At 40.5% G+C, this 21,147-nt stretch overlaps 1 protein-coding gene across 1 annotated transcript in view; it reads right to left on the bottom strand.

The window, feature by feature from the left end:
* slc7a11 (solute carrier family 7 member 11) overlaps positions 1–21,147 on the bottom strand; it is a 193,133-nt gene that overhangs the window by 61,418 nt on the left and 110,568 nt on the right. Inside the window, exon 7 of the mRNA XM_043674092.2 lies at positions 368–491. Coding sequence (XP_043530027.2) covers positions 368–491 — 124 coding nt within the window. The remainder of the gene's footprint in view (positions 1–367; positions 492–21,147) is intronic.

The raw sequence follows: 21,147 nt of genomic DNA, 5'->3' as shown, positions 1-21,147 counted from the left end.
TTCTTCTGTCTCTGTCAACTAAACCAAATTTCTAATGGGTAAAGCTTATTGAGCAACTTCATACCATCTTTTCAGAGCACTTACACTATTGTAGGAGTATTGTCTCCCACCTTCTTCATAGGGTGCCTCTGAGTAAACTGCAGGCAGTGTGAGAAATCAATAGCACTGCAGAAAACATGGAAGATCGATGGGCAATATTTTGAATATTTTCATTTAATCAGCTGCTGTCTGCATTTCAAGAATATTTTAGAAGTCTCAGGAATCCAATTTAGTTCGAACCATTTGCAAACAGACGTACATGCTACATTTCAAAATACCAATGGACCCTTTCATATAAATTTAATCCACTAAATTCAATATCACTCACCACAGCTACTGCTTCGGAAGCCAAAAGCTCCTCAGGACTCATTACGGCGAAATAAGCTACATTTGTTAAAACATATCCAACTGTAACAACTGCCATTGATATGCAGATAGCGAGAGGTATATTTCTGGAACAAGAAATATATTTGAACATGTTTTAATAACAGAATATCGTTTTTTCTATCGAGCATGGTTTCATTGAATTATGATTATTAGAAAACATTATATTTTGATAACATGTCGAGGACAATTAAATATTCTGCACATAACAAATATTTATGCTATTAATCCTTGTCCGTTGCATTGTATTTGGAATTTTGAGCATTCTATGTAAGAATATTATAATGCTGTAATTATTTTATGCTCCATTATACCACAATTATTGTGTTCAAATGTACTGTTATTATTAATCCTGTTCAGTTATTCTGTAATCTTATTAAATATGTTCAGTGATATGACTATCATGATACAAGTTCAGTTGTACTTTGATAATTTTAATTGTATTCAATTGTACTGCAATCATTGTGGCTTGTTAGAATGTATCACTGCACAATGGAAGCAATGTATTGCAAAAATGCACAGTACAAACTGGAATCTTGAGATGGTAGAAATTGCAAAATCCACAAACTTGGAAACGGGAAGTCATTAAGTTACATGTAAACTGGAGTTATTGCTGCACACAGGTCAAAGTGCAAGCTGTGTGAAATTATCTCTCAAAGATGATCTCATGCTATTTGGTCTCAGTAAATTTAGGGATCATGTTGGGGTCTGTCACTTTCTTATAAACCAACAGCTGAAAATGTTTAAAATTGGTGAGAAAGTAGTGTTACAACAACATTTCTTAGAATGTTCCGTTTGGTATTACTAATTTAGTACTTGCGTTTGTTTGATTTTTGTAAAAAAAACTTATGTCATTCATGGGATCACTAGTGTACCCTGAAGGCAGAAGAGTGGTCTCTCGACCCAAAGTTCATTAGAAGGGAACAGGCCCAGACCTTGTCCCAAAATATAGAGACTGGGTAACTTGTAAAAATGTAAAAATCACCATAGTAACCAGGCCACAGGTTTTATCATTGGAGAGAGACATAGGTGAGTTGCTGTGGTTTAATCTGAGAGTTACTGTGCCTCAAGTGAGGGGAGATGTTGAGAAAAAGAGTCCTTTAATGTAATCTCAGCCAGTGGGGCAATTGAAACCATGCATTTGGCATCACTTTGTTTCACAAACCAGATGTCCAGCCAACCTAACTTGTCTGCAGGGCTCAGATATTATACCAGTCGGGGTACACTACGAGGTTAACAACAGCAGTGCACCAAAAGTAGGAAAACAAAATAGACCCGGGTCACCTCTCCAACCTGCGCAAGGTCCTGCTTTTTCCAAGGAACTCAGCTGGTGAGAATTTCCTGCCGTGGTAATGTAAAAGCCTGCTGGCCAGGATTTCATTGTAATCCAAGAAAACCCCCTCAGCCATGCCTTCTTAACTCACTCACTCTCAGCTCCTCTGCTATCAGAATATGACAATCTTCATCTTATTATTAGTCCATTTAAAGTCCTGGTTCAATTAGCCATCAACAAAAATCTGACCCCACTATCGATCACATGGTTAATGGCAGATCTCTGTGTTTCTTTGCTTGCTGAGAAGGCATACAAAAAGGAACAGCTGTAGCTTTTCTGTCTTCCACATCTAAAGGGCATGTATAGGCCTGCTGGCAAAAGATGACAAGGTGTGTAATATTCCCTGCTGAGCGTTAACTAATTGACAATTAATCACATCTGGTTCCAATTCAATAACCGTATTTTCCAAGCTCCAAATGAATTCTTCATTATCTAAATGTCAACAATTAAGTTGCAACAAACACTCCCACTGCATGAATTATTCTGTGGCGTATATAGATAATTATATTCAGGGTTGTCATGGCAGCTGGCCCTTTTAAATTCCACTGTAAGTGGATCAGGCATTATCACTACAAGTTGTGAGTGCAAAATCTTGTCAAAACTATTTTCTTGGTTTTTGTTGCAATACTAAAATATTCCTCCTGTTTCATTAATGTTAATCAAAATGAACATCATGTAATGAAATCTGTTTAATTGAAGGATGAGCTACAGTTGTAGATTTACTAGGAAGGAATAGAGGTAAGAGAAAATACTACACTTGAAACATTTACGTGTTTAGGACTTCCAGTGTTTTTTGTTTTGTTTGAGTGTCCCAGTATTAACATTATTTTACTTATTGATACTGTCATTCTTTTGCAGGTCTGACAAAATTTCAACCCATGCTTATTGTTGTTTTGTGTCAACTTGACTCTAAGATTGGTTTTGATCACAACTGTGAGGTGGGAAGGAACAATAGATTTAGTATTTAGGAAATACAGAGGTGGATCTTCTCAAAGATCCTGAAGTGTTTAACCAGAAGAATCTGATTTAAATTGGTTTGGAATCAAATCAACTCCAATTTTCCAAACTCAGTAACTTGATACTGAATGAGGTGCCGTGGAGTGTTGCTGAGCAAAGAGACCATGGAGTGCAGGTTCATAATTCCTTGAAAGTAAGTGGGATAGTGAAGAAGGCGTTTGGTATGCTTTCCTTTATGGGTCAGAGCATTGAGTATAAGAGTTGGGATGTCATGTTGAGGCTGTACAGGACATTGGTTAGGCCACTTTTGGAATGTTGTATGCAATTCAAGTACCCTTCCTATTAGAAGGATGTTGTGAAACTTGAAAGGGTACAGAAAAGATTTACAAGGGTGTTTCCAGGGTTAGAGGGTTTGAGCCATAGGGAGAGGCTGAATAGGCTGGGACAGTTTTCCTTGGAACATCAGGGCTGAGGGGTGTCATTATAGAGGTTTATAAAATCATGAGGTTCATGGATAAGATAAATAGAGAAAGTCTTTTCCCTGGGGTGAAGGAGTCCAGAACTAGAGGGCATAGGTTTAGGGTGAGAGGGGCAAGATATAAAAGGGACCTAAGGAGCAACCTTTTCATCCAGAGGGTGGTACATGTATGGAATGGGCTGCCAGAGGAAGTTGTGTAGGCTAGTACAATTGCAACATTTAAAAGGCATCTGGATGGGTATATAAATAGGAAAGGTTTGTAAAGATATAGGGTAAAAACAATGACTGCAGATGCTGGAAACCAGATTCTGGATCAGTGGTGCTGGAAGAGCACAGCAATTCAGGCAGCAACCGACGAGCAGCAAAATCGAAGTTTCAGGCAAAAGCCCTTCATTAGGAATAAAGGCAGAGAGCCTGAAGCATGGAGAGATAAGCTAGAGGAGGGTGGGGGTGGGGAGAAAGTAGCATGGAGTTCAATAGGTGAGTGGGGGAGGAGATGAAGGTGATAGGTCAGGGAGGAGAGGGTGGAGTGGATAGGTGGAAAAGGAGCTAGGCAGGTCGGACAAGTCCGGACAGGTCAAGGGGACAGTGTGGAGCTGGAAGTTTGAAACTAGGATGAGGTGGGGGAAGGGGAAATGAGGAAGCTGTTGAACTCCACATTGATGCCCTGGAGTTGAAGTGTTCCGAGGCGGAAGATGAGGCGTTCTTCCTCCAGGCGTCTGGTGGTGAGGGAGCGACGGTGAAGGAGGCCCAGGACCTCCATGACCTCGGCAGAGTGGGAGGGGGAGTTGAAATGTTGGGCCACAGGGCGGTGTGGTTGATTGGTGCGGGTGTCTCAGAGATGTCCCCTAAAGCGCTCTGCTAGGAGGCGCCCAGTCTCCCCAATGTAGAGGAGACCGCATCGGGAGCAACGGATACAATAAATGATATTAGTGGATGTGCAGGTAAAACTTTGATGGATGCGGAATGCTCCTTTAGGGCCTTGGATGGAGGTGAGGGAGGAGGTATGGGCACAGGTTTTACAGTTCCTGCGGTGGCAGGGGAAGGTGCCAGGATGGGAGGGTGGGTCGTGGGGGACGTGCACCTGACCAGGTAGTCATGGAGGGAACGGTCTTTGTGGAAGGCGGAAAGGGGTGTGGAGGGAAATATATCCCTGGTGGTAGGGTCTTTTTGGAGGTGGCGGAAATGTCGGCGGATGATTTGGTTTATGCGGAGGTTTGTAGGGTAGAAGGTGAGCACCAGGGGCGTCTGCTCCCAGGAGGACCAGTTCCACCATAGAACATACCAGATGGCCTCCTTCTTTAGAGACCGCAATTTCCCTTCCCACGTGGTTAAAGATGCCCTCCAACGCATCTTGCCCACATCCCGCACCTCCGCCCTCAGACCCCAACCCTTCAACCGTAACAAGGACAGAACGCCCCTGGTAAAGGAGCCTTCCACATCCATCAAAGTTTTACCTGCACATCCACCAATATCATTTATTGTATCCGTTGTTCCCGATGCGGTCTCCTCTACATTGGGGAGACTGGGCGCCTCCTAGCAGAGCGCTTTAGGGAACATCTCCGAGACACCCGCACCAATCAAACAGACCGCCCCGTGGCCCAACATTTCAACTCCCCCTCCCACTCTGCCGAGGACATGGAGGTCCTGGGCCTCCTTCACCGCCGCTCCCTCACCACCAGACGCCTGGAAGAAGAACGCCTCATCTTCCGCCTTGGAACACTTCAACCCCAGGGCATCAATGTGGAGTTCAACAGCTTCCTCATTTCCCCTTCCCCCACCTCATCCTAGTTTCAAACTTCCAGCTCCACACTGTCCCCTTGACCTGTCCGGACTTGTCCGACCTGCCTAGCTCCTTTTCACCTATCCACTCCACCCTCTCCTCCCTGACCTATCACCTTCATCTCCTCCCCCACTCACCTATTGGACTCTATGCTACTTTCTCCCCACCCCCACCCTCCTCTAGCTTATCTCTCCACGCTTCAGGCTCTCTGCCTTTATTCCTGATGAAGGGCTTTTGCCCGAAACGTCGATTTTGCTGCTCGTCGGATGCTGATTGTAAAAATATGGGCCTAGTGCTGGAAAATAGGACTAGATTAGGTTAGGATATCTGGTCAGCATGGACGAGTTGGACCTAAGGGTCTGTTTCCATGCTGTACATCTTTATCACTTTATGAATGCACAATACTCCTGGGCATTGTTGACAATGCATTGATAATGAGTGTATTATAGAAATATGTTCAATAAGTGGAATGTAGCCTTATTACTGTGAGGTAAAATCTTGTTGATTCACCTTTGGGTTAGTTTACAAACCAAGGTGTCTGGGCTGGATAAGCAATATGAAGTTTCCAAGTGTCCCGTGCACTTAAATTTCTAGAACTGCCTTGCAGATGGTGCACTTTCTAACTTTTGTTCACTAGCCAATATTTATGCTGTCCAGAAACAATCAAGTGTGGATCATGGGCTTTAAGATCAAATTTGGCTAAAGTTAAAAGCCATAAAGTTCAGTATATGCTCTTTTAATCACCTTATGCTTTTATCTGCTCCTCAAAAAATGTACCCATCCTCTTCAAATATTAGTTCATACTGAATTCTGTTTCTCCCCAAAGAAAAAGATCATGGCATCACCCACCAGTGAAAAACAAATGCCAGTCAGAATTATGACCACAACCATTGTTCTTTATCCATTCCTGTTCTCTTTAAAAAAAAGCTCTGGGATTTACATATGAAAGAATTGAAACCAACATGGTCATTCTAAAAGATGAGAGACTTAACAAACAATCCAGGTCTTTTTCAATATATAATTTCAGTTACATCACACTGTAAACTTTTGCTATAAATTCTGCTCTTATACTCCATAACCACCTGATGAAGGGACGTCGCTCCGAAAACTAGTGCTTCCAAATAAACCTGTTGGACTATAACCTGGGGTTGTGTGATTTTTAACTTTGTACACCCCAGTCTGACATCGGAACCCCCAAATCTTCAAATCTCTGTAGCATTTAATGCAGCAAACTATGTTATCCACTTCCAATGCCTTTTGTTCAGCTTTGTAGGACTGACTGTTTGTATGTTTACTTCCTACCTGTACAAATTCAACAGTATCTATCCAATAATAACTTGTCTTTCTAGTGCCACAACATTATCCTCAGCACCTTCAAGGCTCTGCCTTCATCTCCTCTAACCACATGCAGTCCCTCAGAAATGGCAGCTGCAGGCACAGCTTCCACCTGTTGGCTTGTCATGCAGTTCTGGCTCTCTGCCACTTGTCTTGTTTGCTCGACTGTTTCTGTGCACACAGGGTATCGACCATCTAACAATGCACTGCATGCGTCACCATTTCCTTTAACTTAACAAAAGGAAGTTCATCATTACTTTCTGTCACAAATTCCTTCCCCTCCCTCGCTGCTCTTTCAAGCTGATCCAGGTCATTCATAATCATTATGTCTGGTGTGATAATGAACCAAGCTTTAAACAGCACATCCTGTTATCAAGATACCACCACTGTCACAACTTTGCCTGCCTCCATCCTTATTTTAAGCCCCTTGGCCACAGAGACCCTGATCAGGGCAAGCTAATGTTCTGCTTTCTGACTTTTGCTCTTTGCAACTCGTCTAAAACTGCTACAAATTTTCTGTCTTCTGCCTTTCACGAAGGGAGGAGGGCTAGGTTGTGGGCGTTGGGGAAGACGGTGACCAGGGGGAGTGGATTTCAACCTAAAACAATTGCTCGGTTTGAGAATGATGGCAGGAGGGTGATTTTAAAACGTCAAAAATCAGATTCCAAACCTCGACCTGCCTCTCATCTGTCCACCTGTGGCTTGTACTGAAGTTGAAAGGTCAGCCACAGCTACTGCACAGAGGTGATTGTGGGTACTTTAAATATTTCAATAAGGTCACTGACCTCATTATCACGCGGCTTTTCAATGTTAACTCTGCTCAGCTGGGTTTTGCCACGCATTGGGACTGTGCAGTTAAAGATGTGGCGATTGCAGAAATTTTAGTGGCTTATACCTACCTTCTGGATCCAGCATATCTGGTTAATAGAACACTGTAATTAATATTGCATCCTTCCTTCCCCACAAGGCTACCTGGGCTCCCTCACACCTCCTTACAGGCCTCTGATACACCATCTGCCAAAGCTCCTCTCCTCCCTTACCCCATCTTGGGCCATCTGATTTCAATTGGCTCAAAGTATCACAAATAAAATCCTTGCGTCTCCATTTACAAATCTTTCCATGATTTTATTCTACCTTATACTTGCAATGTCCTTGATCTCTATATCCTTCGCAATTGCTCTGAAATCTACTCCTGCTTTCTCTGCATCTCTTCTCCCTTTGCTCCCATCACTGTTGTCGGAGCACTAAGCTGTATCTATCCTGCTCCATGGGATTAATTTAAACCTCTTTAAGTTCCACCTGCAACCTTCCAACTTTAAAAAACCTCAGAACCCAAACCACTGGCCAACCTCCCAGTCTCTCCTGCTCATTTGTCTTCTTGACTGGCCAAGTAAACCATTTTATAAAATGCCTTTTAGCAATTTTCTTACATTAAAAACTCATTGCATAAATGAAACATACTGTTGCTGATATTTCTAATAAAATTGGAGCTCTGTTCATTTCTGTGATTGACCTTAATCAATCCCTTATTGAACTGTTATTAATCAAGAGGTTATTACCATTATCCTGGATTGATTCTATTTATCTTCCCCTTTTTTATATTATTTAAATGAACAAGGAATATTACCATGGCCCTTTGAAGAAGCTAAGTGATGCTTAATATTCTTCTTATTGGTTTGGATTTTAATATAAAATTGTAAATGTTAAGAAATTAAATGTTGAAGTAAATGTTACTATTTCCTGGGGGGAAAGGGCTCAGACACTCACTTTTCTGTCCATTCATGTAAATAAACAGTAAAAAGGCAAGTTCCTCATGTCCAAAGGACAGCTACAATTTATTCTCCTCGATTGATATAGTCTCCCAACCATAGAACCAAAAGCATTTGCCTCAGTGTCACTTTACAGCAATTCTTATACTTGACTTGAAACCTTCACATCTCAATTTTTTTCAAAACTTCGCTTTTAGTAAAAGAGGCAGGCATTATAATAATTAAGGAGAAAGATGACAGGAAAGAATGGGTCCTTTCTCAAATTAGTTGCCGTAATCATGCATTCTTTAGACAAGCTTATCAACTGTTGCAGTTAGCTTATGGCTTACTCATATGTCATCTAAAATTCTACTAACATCTAACTCAGTGAAATAATCTCATGTGAAGCAGTTTATAATTTTGACATGGTGATTCTTTGAGTGCTGCAACATGATTGGTTGTAATTGTCAATCAATTTTATGAACAAATGCTTACAAAAATGTGGACTGAAAGTAAACATGATTTGGATGTGCCAGTGTTGAACTGGGGTGTACAAAGTTAAAAGTCACACAACACCAGTTTATAGTCCAACAAGTTTATTTGGAAGCATTAGCTTTCAGAGCATTGCTCCTTCATCAGGTGGTTGTGAAATACACAATACACACCACAACCACCTGATGAAGGAGCAGTGCTCTGAAAGCTAGTGCTTCCAAATAAACCTGTTGGACTATAACCTGGTGTTGTGTGATTTTTAAGGAAGTAAACATACTTGCTTTACTAATTTTGAATATTGATAGTGTGATACTCTCCATCTGTTTTGTATTCCCTTGGATTCAAATTTTTCATGTATGCTTTCATCTTTCCTTTACATTTTTCACTTTTCATTTTAACCTTCTCATTTCAGCTCTTTTTAGAAGTCTGTTCATTAAACTTCATTCAAGTTTCTTTACCTAACCTTCGGCCAAAGCCTATAACAGTTTTCCTTCCTCTACTGACCTCACAGAAATATTCTAATGGAAATATGACATTCCAAATTTATGGTATTCCATATGGAGTAAGATTCCACAATGACCCCAGCTTATTCAATTTCTTATGTTGTGACCATTCTTTTGTTCACTTAATTTTTTTCCTTCCACAAACTGGATCTTCATATGCAAATTGTGCTGAGATACAGGAAAAAAATTCACAAAACAAACCAGTCCTGATCAAGCACAGGGATTAATATGAGTCTCTAAGCTTCAGACTATTTTGCTCAGATTTGTGCAGGTCAAATGTAAGATTATTTTAATGATTTTGTTTCCTCGCTACATTCATGGAGTCATTCAGCATGGGAACAGAGCCTTCAGTCCAACCTGTCCATGTCAACCAAGTTTCCCAAAATAAACTGTTCCCACTTGCCAAGTTTCCATATTCTTCTAAATGTTTCCTATTCAAGTATCTATCCAAATGCCTCTTAAATGTTGTAACGACCCAGATCTAGCACTTCCTCTGGCAGTTTATTCTACACACGAACCGCTCTCTGTGCGAAAGATTTCCCCCACAGATTCCTTTTAAATCTCTCCTGTCTCACCTTGAAAATATGCCAATGGTTTTGAAGTCCCCAACCCTAGGAAAAAGACCTTTGCTATTCACCTTATCTATGCCTCTTATGATTTTATAATCCACAATAAGGTCACCCTTCAATCTCCTATGCAATGCTATTGACTAATAGTGTGAACAAAATTAATGCAGAGAAAAGGAAGTGAACGTTCACCCAATTCCTTAGTCTGGTGAAGAGCAGGAGGTGTGTCTACTCTGTCTTAATAATGGACCGGTTCAAGAAGGCAGCTCACTACCATCTTCACAAGGACAACAAGAGCTGGGCCATAAATGCTGGCTCAGCCAGTAACACCCACAACCTGTGAATGAATGAAACAAAAACAAATGGCTGCACAGAGGTTGACAGGGACACCACCATTAAAATGAGTCCATACATTCCTAACATGCATACAGGAGGCTATTCAGTCCATCAAATTCATGCTGGCTATGCAAAGCAATCAAGTAAGTCCAATTCCCAAGCTCTAGCCACAATACCTTGAATGTTTATTCCATTACATATCTATGCAGTATCCTTTTGAAATGATTAATCATCTCTCCTTCCACCACCCTCATTGGCACTGAGTTTCAAGTCATTATCACTCACTATACACAAATTCTTTTACTGACATATCCAATAACAGCTCTGGTCCAAAACCTGAAATAGATGTTCCCTTGTCCTTGTACCATAAGCCAGTAGGAACAACTTTCCTTTGCCTTAATAAAACCTGTCATACCTTGTCAAAGCTATTATCAATCTCCTTTCGCTCCAAGGAGAACAACACCAGCTTCTCTAACCTTGCCTTTCAAAGAAAATCCCTTGTGACTGAAACCATTTTGGTAAATCTCCTGTGCACTTTCTCATGGATGCTCACCTTCTTTCTAAATATTTGTGAACAGAAATAGTTAGATTAATCTAGACTGCATTAAAGCTATACTGTAGGCCCATATTCTGACCAGATCATTATTTGCTAAATTCACAAATGCACCAAAGACACCCACTTTTGAAGGTGAGAAGTGTCTGATCTATCTCAAATTATCCAAAAAGCAAAGTACCTCAAAATTTTGCACAAGGAGTTAAGCAAATTCTTTCATAATTTAACTACGCAGTAGCTAAACGAGTGCCATTTTTCACAGAGCATCAAGCCATTTTTCCAATTACTACAATTAAGCAATGTTGAGTAGGAATTTCAGTACTGGGGTTCTGCCAGGTGCTTTAGGTTTTAGCTATCAGCAACTTGAATCGGATGTTTTTTTTTGTTTGTACAAGACATTATAGAGGCTGTAGGCAACCAATCCATGATTTCAAAACACAAAACAAAATTTCTGCTGTTAGATGCGATTCAACAAATGGCCAGCCCAAGGATACTGCATGGCTACTAAATGGATAAACATTCAAGGTATTGTGGCTTGAGCTTGGGAAGTGGGTTGACTTGATAGTTTTGTATAGCCAGTATGATTAGTTGAATAAGCCCAAGAGCACTAGTACTACACTAATGTAAATAATTAGCCCATTGCATAATGCAGCTCATTTGCTCTTGCTCTGGACAAAACATATTTTTTGATTCGCTGCAAACAAAATAAATATGGTCAAGTCTGGTAGGTTTATAAATCACCCTGAGCTGACCATAGTACCTCATTTCTTTGTCAATGACAATACTTCCACTTATTCAAATCAATTTGCAACATGCAATCAGCACTCTTTTATTGTATAAATGATTGTTATTGTTTGAAAGCTAGAATTGTAATGTTTGTTCTGATAGGGGCAAAATAAAAATTTTCAGTGACATGGCCTAAATTGACATTTATAAATATTCAGCACATTTTACCCTGCATTTATATTCAACCCCTTAGCCCAAGATCCCACCGGCTTTGCTAACTACTGTCTTGATTTGCCTGATGCCTTTAAGGATTCACAAACATAATCAAATGTCCCAGTAAAATCCTTAGAACTGTCCTCTTTTGCCTCGCTCGATCCATTTTGCCAAAACCTATCACCTCACAACTGTCCTCATTCACCATTAGTCTGTCCAATAGGCTAGACTATCTATGTTCCTTTGCAATCAATTTGTATCATTCTAACTGTTGGCAGTACCTCTTCAGGTTTAGTAGAAACAATAAATTTTGAAGTTTTACTCTTTGTTCCAACATTTTGCTTTAGATAAAATAAAACAGTTGTCCTAACCTTTAATCTTGGGCAACATCACCATCTACCACCCTTCAGGGTGAAAAGCAATGATTAACCAATGATTATCAAGCTGATATTGGTCTTAACATTCCATGAACTTTGATTGTGTTAACAAGTCTTTTATATTGTACTTTGCCAAATATTGTTTTTACATCCATACAGAAAGCATTCATTGCACTTCCATTACCAACCTTTTGTAGCTTCATGAAAGAACTGCACCAATTGCACAATCTTCAAAAAATTCAATCTGTAAACCTTTCCCAAAGCCCTGAAACCTTGCTGAACCACCCCTTACTTTTGGAAGCCTTCTTGAAATCATGCCATCTGCCACCACCCTTGATTTTATTCCTACGTATGATTGCCAGCTACGAAGCTGCTTGAAATATGTTGAAATAAAGGTGTTTTGTAAATGAAACTGATTATAAACAGCTGAATCGCGGAGTGGATTATACTTTCAAAACATCATAATGCTCTTACTTTAACGGCCATTTTTTGAAAGCAGACCCCCTAATGCAGTCCAAAGATTAATAAGGGGTTAAACTGCTATTTTGAAGGAGCTGTTTGGAGTGGAAGGCTAGTTGGGCTACAGGAAATCTCTGATATTTTCAGCCAGTGCCTTGACATCTTTAACATGCATTGTTGTATTTTGCATCATATGATGTAATTGTATTTTGTAGCTGTTGTACTTAATTTACTGCAACATCCACACAACTAGTTACCCGATCGAAACAAAAGCTTTGCAAAAACAGCTTTGATAGAAAAAGTAATTAACAAGAATTCAATTAAACTCTAACAAGGAAGAAGTCTGGATTTCCTGCAAGAGGCTAAGTTGGGTGAAGTTCCATTGTGGCAATTAGAACCTGCATGATTGTTTTAAGGAAGAATTGTCTTCACTGGCAGAATATTGCAATAAACAACTAGGACTTAAGATCACTGGACTAGTAATCCAGAATGTAATGGTGATGTTCTTGGGGACATGGGTTTGAATTCCAATATGGCAGTTAGTAAAATCTGAACTCAATCAAAAATATGGAATAAAAAGACAGTTTAAAGACCTTTCAGAGCAGGAGTGTTATTTAATTTTCACCTCCCTAAATAGATAATTGTCTTTTCCTTCTGCTGTGTCAACTGAGGTCATGTAACTAAGTATAGACCAAAGCGAGAATCAAATGGTGACCATTCCTGGTCTTTGTTGTTCAATACTAATTCAAGACATGCTTCACTGAATCATCAATTTGATCACATTAACAATACTAATGCAACCTTTTCAGATGTATCAGCAACTATTTTCTATTCAGTTTCTTGTTGTTAAAAGAAATCATAATGGAAATGAGAAAGAAAGACTATCTTTTTATAGCAGGGCTTTAAGGATCTTAGGATGTCTCAATGTGCTGCAAACCCAATTAAAAGCTTTTGAAGTGCAGTTGCAATGCAGTAAACATTGGTATGATTGCATAGTGAAAACGTTACTTGATTAGTAATTCAGCAGACTACTAATCCAACGATTTATATTCAATCTCATCACATCATCTAGTGAGTTTAAATTTAATAAATGGTGGAGATCAAATCAATTAATCAGAATTTCAGTGTTGGTCTTGAAGCTGTACCTTTTGTTTTTCTCTGACCGGTTGTATTTATACTGTCATACATTTACATAAATATACAACACAGATATAGTTCATTTGACCCAAAAGCCAATGCCTCCACTTTTCCGCCAAACAAATTTCTATCCACACCTGTACACTTAACACGAGGGTGTTTGTCTGGTTTCACCAGAAATACTACATTCATCCTCACCATTCCATGTGGTCAGGATTTTTAACACCTCTGACTAAATTTCCCTATTTGGATTTATTAGTGATGATCATAAGTGCCATATATAGGTTATATGATTTGATCAAAAGTGTACAAACTTCAGAATGGTAAGGTTTGACAGAACAGTAAACATGAACTTCAAATAAAAAACCTCCAAAGCAATAACCTGATAATTCAAATGAATAATTAGTAAAAATGGCCATCAAAAAAGTAAAGTGGCAAAACTAATAAATTAAATATTTTTCTTGCTTCCTTGATTAAGAAACGGTGCCAGAAAAAGGTAAACTGTACCGTAAGTCCCATCACCAGGAAAGGGATTGGATTTAGCTACCACTGACTTTGCCTTCACAACTAAAGGCTTGTATCACTGGTGAGCTCCCCTAGTCTTCTTCATGCAGAGGTTTTTGGGAAAGTGTGTGTCTGTGCCTGTGTCTGTGTCTGTGTGTGTGCGCAGCAGGGTTGTGAGTATCAGGGCTCACAAACTCTCTCTTACATACCCTCACAAATATAATACACTTCTTCACAAACATGCACTTTTTCCATCTATGTTCAATCCTCCTGTGATCACTCCCTCACACTGACTCCTTCACACTCACACACGTACATCCAACTCAAATGCACACATGTGCTCACATTCTCAATCACACGCACAGACTCTACCACTGAGTTCCACATGTGCAACTCATTCCATCCTCATACTTAATCTGCTCTCATACATTCAATAACACACACACACTCCTCTCTCTCTCACACACTCTCTCCCTTGCTCACACTTATGCTTTCTCGTTTTTTTTATCCCCTCATACATTTGCTTCCTGCCTCTCACTCTCTCTCTCTCTCTCCTACTCTCTCATCTACTCATACTTTCAATATCTCATTGCCTCATTCTCCCTATGGCCTTACAAGGTTCACTAGGATATTTTGATTGCCGTCCTTCAGGTGTGAAGGAGAGAGTTTCCTCTTCCCACTGCTGCTGGCCACCTGGTCCCCAGACCTGACTCAGGCAATGGTCCAAAGTTCATGAATGATTACTTCAAGAAATTTGCACAAGGGATCTGGAATCAACCATGCTACTAGTTCTGTTCTTCACCCACAATCAAGGTCATGAGATTGGCGAAAACCATACTAAGGGTAATGATTGGAATTTAGCCTTACTGAAATAGCGCAACATCCTTAAGGAAATCATTCTCACTGGCAGAGTTACTTCTGGGCTGAAGGATGAAAATAAAAATTCCACCAATGAAACCAAACCTAAAACTGAATATTACATCAAATGATCATAAGAAAGTAAGAAATATAGAGAATGATCAAAGCGAAATATATAAGAATTATAATTCCAGGCATAGAGTGAAGACTTCATCAACATTAATACCAGATCAAAAGGTATGGATTGAAAAGTCTGAACTCACTGTCTTTAAACAAACTAGACAACTGTGACTCTATCATTCAAACGCTGGTACATTTACAGTAAGTAGAAAAGCATGAATATTTTTTGTGGGCTACACAAAATGAGTTTGACTGTCACAAATTCTGGGATGTTAGAAGACAGACAGCACCAATCACCTCACAGAGTAGTGATCCAGTCAGTAATGCAATTGAAGCTCATCGCCCTTGGGTAAACAATGATCATTCTGCTTCTAACAGGAAAATCATCCCCAAAACCCCAACACTGCCTGGGCAAACATCCACTGCCAGTTCCCCCCCCCCCCCCCCTCCCCGCCACCATCAATTTACTTATCACTGAAATTGGCAAGTTTGGTTCAAAACTATATATTTTTCATTTGTGCAATGTGGGCATCGCTGGCAGGCTAGCATTTATTATCCATCTCTAGTTGCCCTTGAGAAGGTGGTGATACCCTGCCTTCTTGAAACGCTGTAGTTCACCTACTGTGGGTTGATCTACAATGCCATTCGGGAGAGAATTCCAGGATTTTGACCCAGCAACAGTGAAGGAACGGCATCATATTTTCAAGTCAGAATGGTGAGTGTCTTGGAGGGGAACTTGAAGGTGGCGGTGTTCCCATTTAATTACTGCCCTTGTCCTTCTAGATGGATGTGGTCATGGATTTGGAAGGTGCTATCTGAAGATCTTTGGTGAATTTCTGCAGTGCATCTTGTAGGTAGTGGCAGTAGCATATACTGAGCGCCTGAGGTGAAGGCAGTGGATGCTTGTGAATGTAGTGCCAATCAAACAAGCTGCTTTTCCCTGGAAGGTGTCAATCTTGTTGTGTTGTTGGAACTGCACCCATCCAGGCAAGTGGGGAGTATTCCATCATACTCCTGACTTGTGCCTTATAGATGGTAGAACGGCTTTGGGGATTCAGGGGAGATAAATTGTCCAGCGTGATGCAGAAATTCTGAAATTGTATGCAAAACTACCCCCTTTACAAACATAAAAGGAATAAAAATTTGAATAAAAATATTTAGCTGCTAGAAATTCACAGCAGGTGCTCCAATATCTAAAAAAGTAAAGACACAATATCAGCTTTCCTTGCTAGAAGAAAATTCAGCAATTATATAATATCTCTATGATTGCGAAGTTCCTAACTACTTTACTTATCAATTACTTTTGTAAAATGTGGTCAGTCCTGTAATACAAGTAAATCTGACTGCCAAATTCACTTTGTGTACAATGTATTTGAGCACTATATCAGGAAGGAGAAATTGAGGACTTCAGATGTTGGAGATCAGAGTCGGGAGGGTGATGCTGGAAAAGCACAGCAGGTCAGGCAGCATCCGGGGAACAGGAGAATCGATGTTTTGGGCATAAGCCCTCCTTCAAGAATGAGACTTGTGGGTCGGGGCTGAGAGATAAATAGGAGGGGGGGTGGGCTTGAGGGGAGGCAACTGGGAAAGCGATAGGTGAATGGAGGTGAGGGAGAAGGTGAAGGGTCAGGGGGGTAGTGATGGGCAGGTCCAGAGGGCGGTGCCAAGTTGGAGGCTTGGGACATAGATAATGTGGGGGGAGGGGAAATGAGGAAGCTGTTGAAATCCACATTTATCCCATGTGATTGCAGGGTCCCAAGGGGGAATACGAGGCGTTCCTCCTCCAGGCATTGGGTGGTAACGGTTTGGCAGTGGAGGAGACATGCTTTGGACATGCAGGTCCTGGGCCTCTTCCACTGCCAAACCGTTACCACCCGACGCGAGAAGGCGAACACCTCATATTCCACCTTGGGAACCTGAAACCACACGGGATACATGGGGATTTTAACAGCTTCCTCATTTCCCCTCACCCCCACATTATTCCAGTCCCAAGCCTCCAACTCAGCACCACCCTCCGGACCTGTCCAACACTGCCCCTCTGACCTATCACCTTCTCTCTCACCTCCAACCACCTATCGCTTTCCCAGTTACCTCCCCCCAACCCCACCTCCCTCCCAATTATCCCTCAGCCCTGACCGACAAGCCTCATTCCTGATGAAGGGCTTATGCCCGAAACGTTGATTCTCCTGCTCCTTGGATGTTGCCTCACCTGCCGTGCTTTTCCAGCACCACACTCATTATATAACAGGAAGCCACAAAGGACAAAGCTTAGAATGTCACTGAAAAACCTAAAAGAAATCTAAAGGAGGATTTTAGAATTCAACAAAAGAGGACCAAGAAATTGCCAAGGAAGTAAAAAGACGTAACCTAGCAGGAAGCCTAACATAAATGGTAAACACGTATGTTGGTACATAAGTCAGAAGAGATTGGTAAAAGTAAATTTGGGGCTTTTAGAGCTAAAAGCATTTAACATGATAATGCGATGTAAGGAAATGGTAAAGAAGTTATGTGAGTGTTTAGAATTTGTCTTCAGCATGGAAGACAAATCATTTTTAAACAAAGTAATGTGGAAGCAAGGGTCTTGCAAGAATGGTGATCTTAAAGAAATGCATTTAAAACAAAACTGTTGACTAAGTGGTGAACAATGCAGCAAGTTACCCACTCATATATTTATGCATCTAGGTATATTTACCAATCAGCAATCTTTAAAGGAGCTGGCTTCTCTTTAAAGATTTTAAAATTGCCTGTTTCCATTGATCTTAAAGCCCAGTGCTACCAGAGGCCAATGTTCGTCAAAGTCACAGTGACAATCAAATTTTGTGCTGTTGGATCATGAATGACTCTGTGAAGACTCTGTGGGTTAGGTTTGGGTGAGAGGGAGTGAATAATAGTGCGGACTAAGAGATGGTAGCATATCCTGGAAAAGGGCCAGGACCTGAATGTTCTTCCTCATCTATTTGCTTTGGCATTGCAGGAGAATATGAAGAGAAGTAAACATTCTTTGATAAGTTGTAAAATGGGTTAGTGTTACAGTTAGAGTTACCTTAAATCTAAACATAACCTGATTGCATAATTATCATAGTTCAATCTGCTCAAAGTAGGAATGGAAACATTTACAGTCTATTGCAATGACAAATTGCTGCTGCAAGGTCTAGAGACGCAAAATGTTAAGTTTTATTATCAACCTGCAACTGGCATTTTTACTTCTCTTTCTGAATCTCCCACACATCTGTCCAAAGATTCCAGGGTTATTTCCTCATACAGAGTAGTGGGTCATGGTTTATGGATTTCACCACTAATGGCAGATTTTTCACATTGATTATTGTATGTTTGTTCCTTCAAGAAGAGACAATTTGAGTGCTCTTTTGTGAAATGCAAGTGAAAGATAATTGAGTAAGTAAACTTGTTGTGAGAAGAGGTGCAGGAATAAGTGATACTCTTATTGCTTTCATGTGAGCTATTTTCTGTAAAAGCATTCAGCAAGAGTGAGATTCTTTGATTGAAGCTTCTCTAGTTGCTGTGAGATATTTGTTTCAATGACATCACACTGAGCCAAATAATTCTGTACATTCTTTACAAGACTTTTTGTCTTATGTCTGCAGTCACTAAAGTCATCAGGCTAACTCATAGCATCAATCTGTTCAAGAAACTTCATACACTGTTCCGATGTGCTCTTCACTTTCTTCTGAGTGAAGGAACATTTTTAGGTGAAGAGAGAGGAATTTCACAGGAACTGACATGTCAAATAAGTTCAACCCAGAGTCAGTGGGGGTACAATTGATAATTGCATTGTTACAAGCTGTGACTAAACTCCCTAAACTAACGATGCTGTTGCCCTCCTTCTTATAAAGTAAGGCCATACAGGAGGTGACTAGCATGTCACCAATGGCATTGTAATTTGTGTCAAATATCTAAAGCATACTTTGTCTTATTTCAGGCAATAAAACCTCACTGAGAAATTTGAACATTTGAATGCATGAGTTATCCTGCAATACTCTCAGGTGCCCTTCAAATTTTTCTTTAATTCATCCAATTGTTGGCTTTCCAATTGTCATAGGCATGTCCCTTGATGACCTTCCAAGGTCAAAGACAGTTGTGCAGCAGAAGGCACGAGTAACATGTGAGCACATCCCAAATATTAAAACTTATGCCAATCCTGAATGATGCAATGGAATTAGATTGCTGTTGCACTTGGAAATGGAAGTGAGTTAAAATGGACTTGTTATGATGAAAAATATCTATTCCCTTCACTTTCAAACATCTGCTTCCAAAAATTGCTTTAAGACTAATTTTAAAGACAGATGATAATGTGGCAATGTGATTCTATAGTTTAATCGACAAGATGAAATCTCAAACATTGACCAGACTTGAACAATTATCAAAGCTCTTTCTGTTCTGTATCAAATATGTCCTTTCACCTCCATCTATAACTTTCATGTCTTTTTAAGCTCTGAAACCTGGTTACTTTACCTGGTAACATGCAACTGTTTCAGCTCTCGGCCGTGGCAGTACTATTATCTCTGACTCAGATGGTAGTGGGTTCAAATCTAGTTCCAGAAACTAAGCATGTGTTCCAGTGGCATACTCAGGGAGTGCTGTACTGTCAGAGGTGTTACCTTTTAGATGAGATATCAAACTGAGCTAATATCTTCTATGGGCATTGTAGATCCCAAGACACTATTTTGTAGGCAACCAGTCAACTTCTCTCTGGTGATCTGACCAATATTTATCCCTCAATCAGCAGTTATAACAACATTCTTTTTTTGCCTGCACTGCTACTTATGAGAACTTACTGCATGAAAATTGACTACTGTGCTTCCTTCATTACAACAGTGATTATATCTCAGTTTGGCTGTAGTCATCCAGAATTTGTTCAAGGGGTTATACATCATCTTTGTTTCTTACCCTGACAGATGTCAATGAATACTTTGGGGGTCAGTTAGCAGGGTTGGCAAGCATGTTATTTAAATTGAAAACATGGGCTCAAATCCTGTTCCAGTTGATGTAGACTTGAGACTTACCTTTGAGGAAAGCACAAATTAATGAACTACATATTATATAAGAATTGATATTCAGACAGCTGTTCCCTCTTCCTAGGCCAATAGTGATGCCAATTGGAAATCCCTATTATCACGTCAATTTTGACCAGATAACTCAGGCTGAAGCTGTAAGCTGACTCGTCTGTATGGTGGAGCTGTTGAAAAGTGGGGCAAGATTTTCAACTGACCCATCTGGCTGAAGTCATTCTGCATGGGTGGGTGGCTGGAAAACTACTTGGACCTCATGAAGTCTGGTTTTAACAGATACTTCTGCACTGGTTAAGCCATTTACCCAAAGCTGACAGGATCCATGTTCACAAACACTAATTGAGGTCTCATGAGATCATCAGGTCCTGAGCTGGGAAACTGTTATGATATTCTGGCCAATTTGAAGAGAATTGGGAAAACTGAAGAAACTCTTTAGGTATAATTAGACTTTCAGCTGTGGAACCAATAGCAGCATCAATCCTCCTTCAAACTCGTGTATAAAAATGTCCTGTGAAGGGCTCTGAAAGCATCAAGTAACATTTTAATTTGTTTGCTCAAACTCAGCACAATTTTAATTTATTACAGAGATAATTGTGATAAACCATTCTAAAAAGAAAGCAAAATAAGATTAATTAATCTTGCCACCTAAACCTTCAAATTTCTGGCTCAGCAAGCTGCAGTTTTGATAGCAGTGGTGTAACACAATGGGACAATAAAAACAAATATTCTTGCTACCTTAGCTTCTGGTATCTGGCACTTTTCCAGCACCACACTTTTCGACTCTGATACCCTGGAGATGATTATTAGAAAACTGTTGACGCAGAGATGCCTTTAAAAAGAGCTATCGGAGCCATACTCACTGCCTTACTCTTAGCCTGCACTCTCTGAGTGAAGTTGGGAGTTGGATAGTGATGGTGAGGGACCAGTTGGAGTAAGGGGAGAAACAGCAAGGGATTCCAGCCACCTCAGTGGTGAGATCAGCTGGGAGGTGGGTGCAGGGGGGTTGGGGAAGCAGCCAAATGGTCATGTGGGGGCGTGGGGTGGGGGTGGGGGAGTGGGTGGCAGTGAGGGGAGTAGCTAGCAGGACAGTCATGGGTTGTGGTTAGTTGTCAGGCAAGCAGCAATGGGATTAGTCAACAGGATATCCAGGGTATAATCTGCGGGACAGTCAGGAAGGCACCATTGATAGGATCAGCAATAAATGCTCTCAGCAGTCCCT

Source organism: Chiloscyllium plagiosum, unplaced genomic scaffold (assembly GCF_037043375.1).
Source record: "Chiloscyllium plagiosum isolate Xiang-an unplaced genomic scaffold, Cpla_swu_hap1 HiC_scaffold_36, whole genome shotgun sequence".
Lineage (NCBI taxonomy): Eukaryota > Metazoa > Chordata > Chondrichthyes > Orectolobiformes > Hemiscylliidae > Chiloscyllium > Chiloscyllium plagiosum.
Note: the sequence above shows the minus strand (reverse complement) of the source record. Positions and strands in the feature narration are given on the sequence as shown.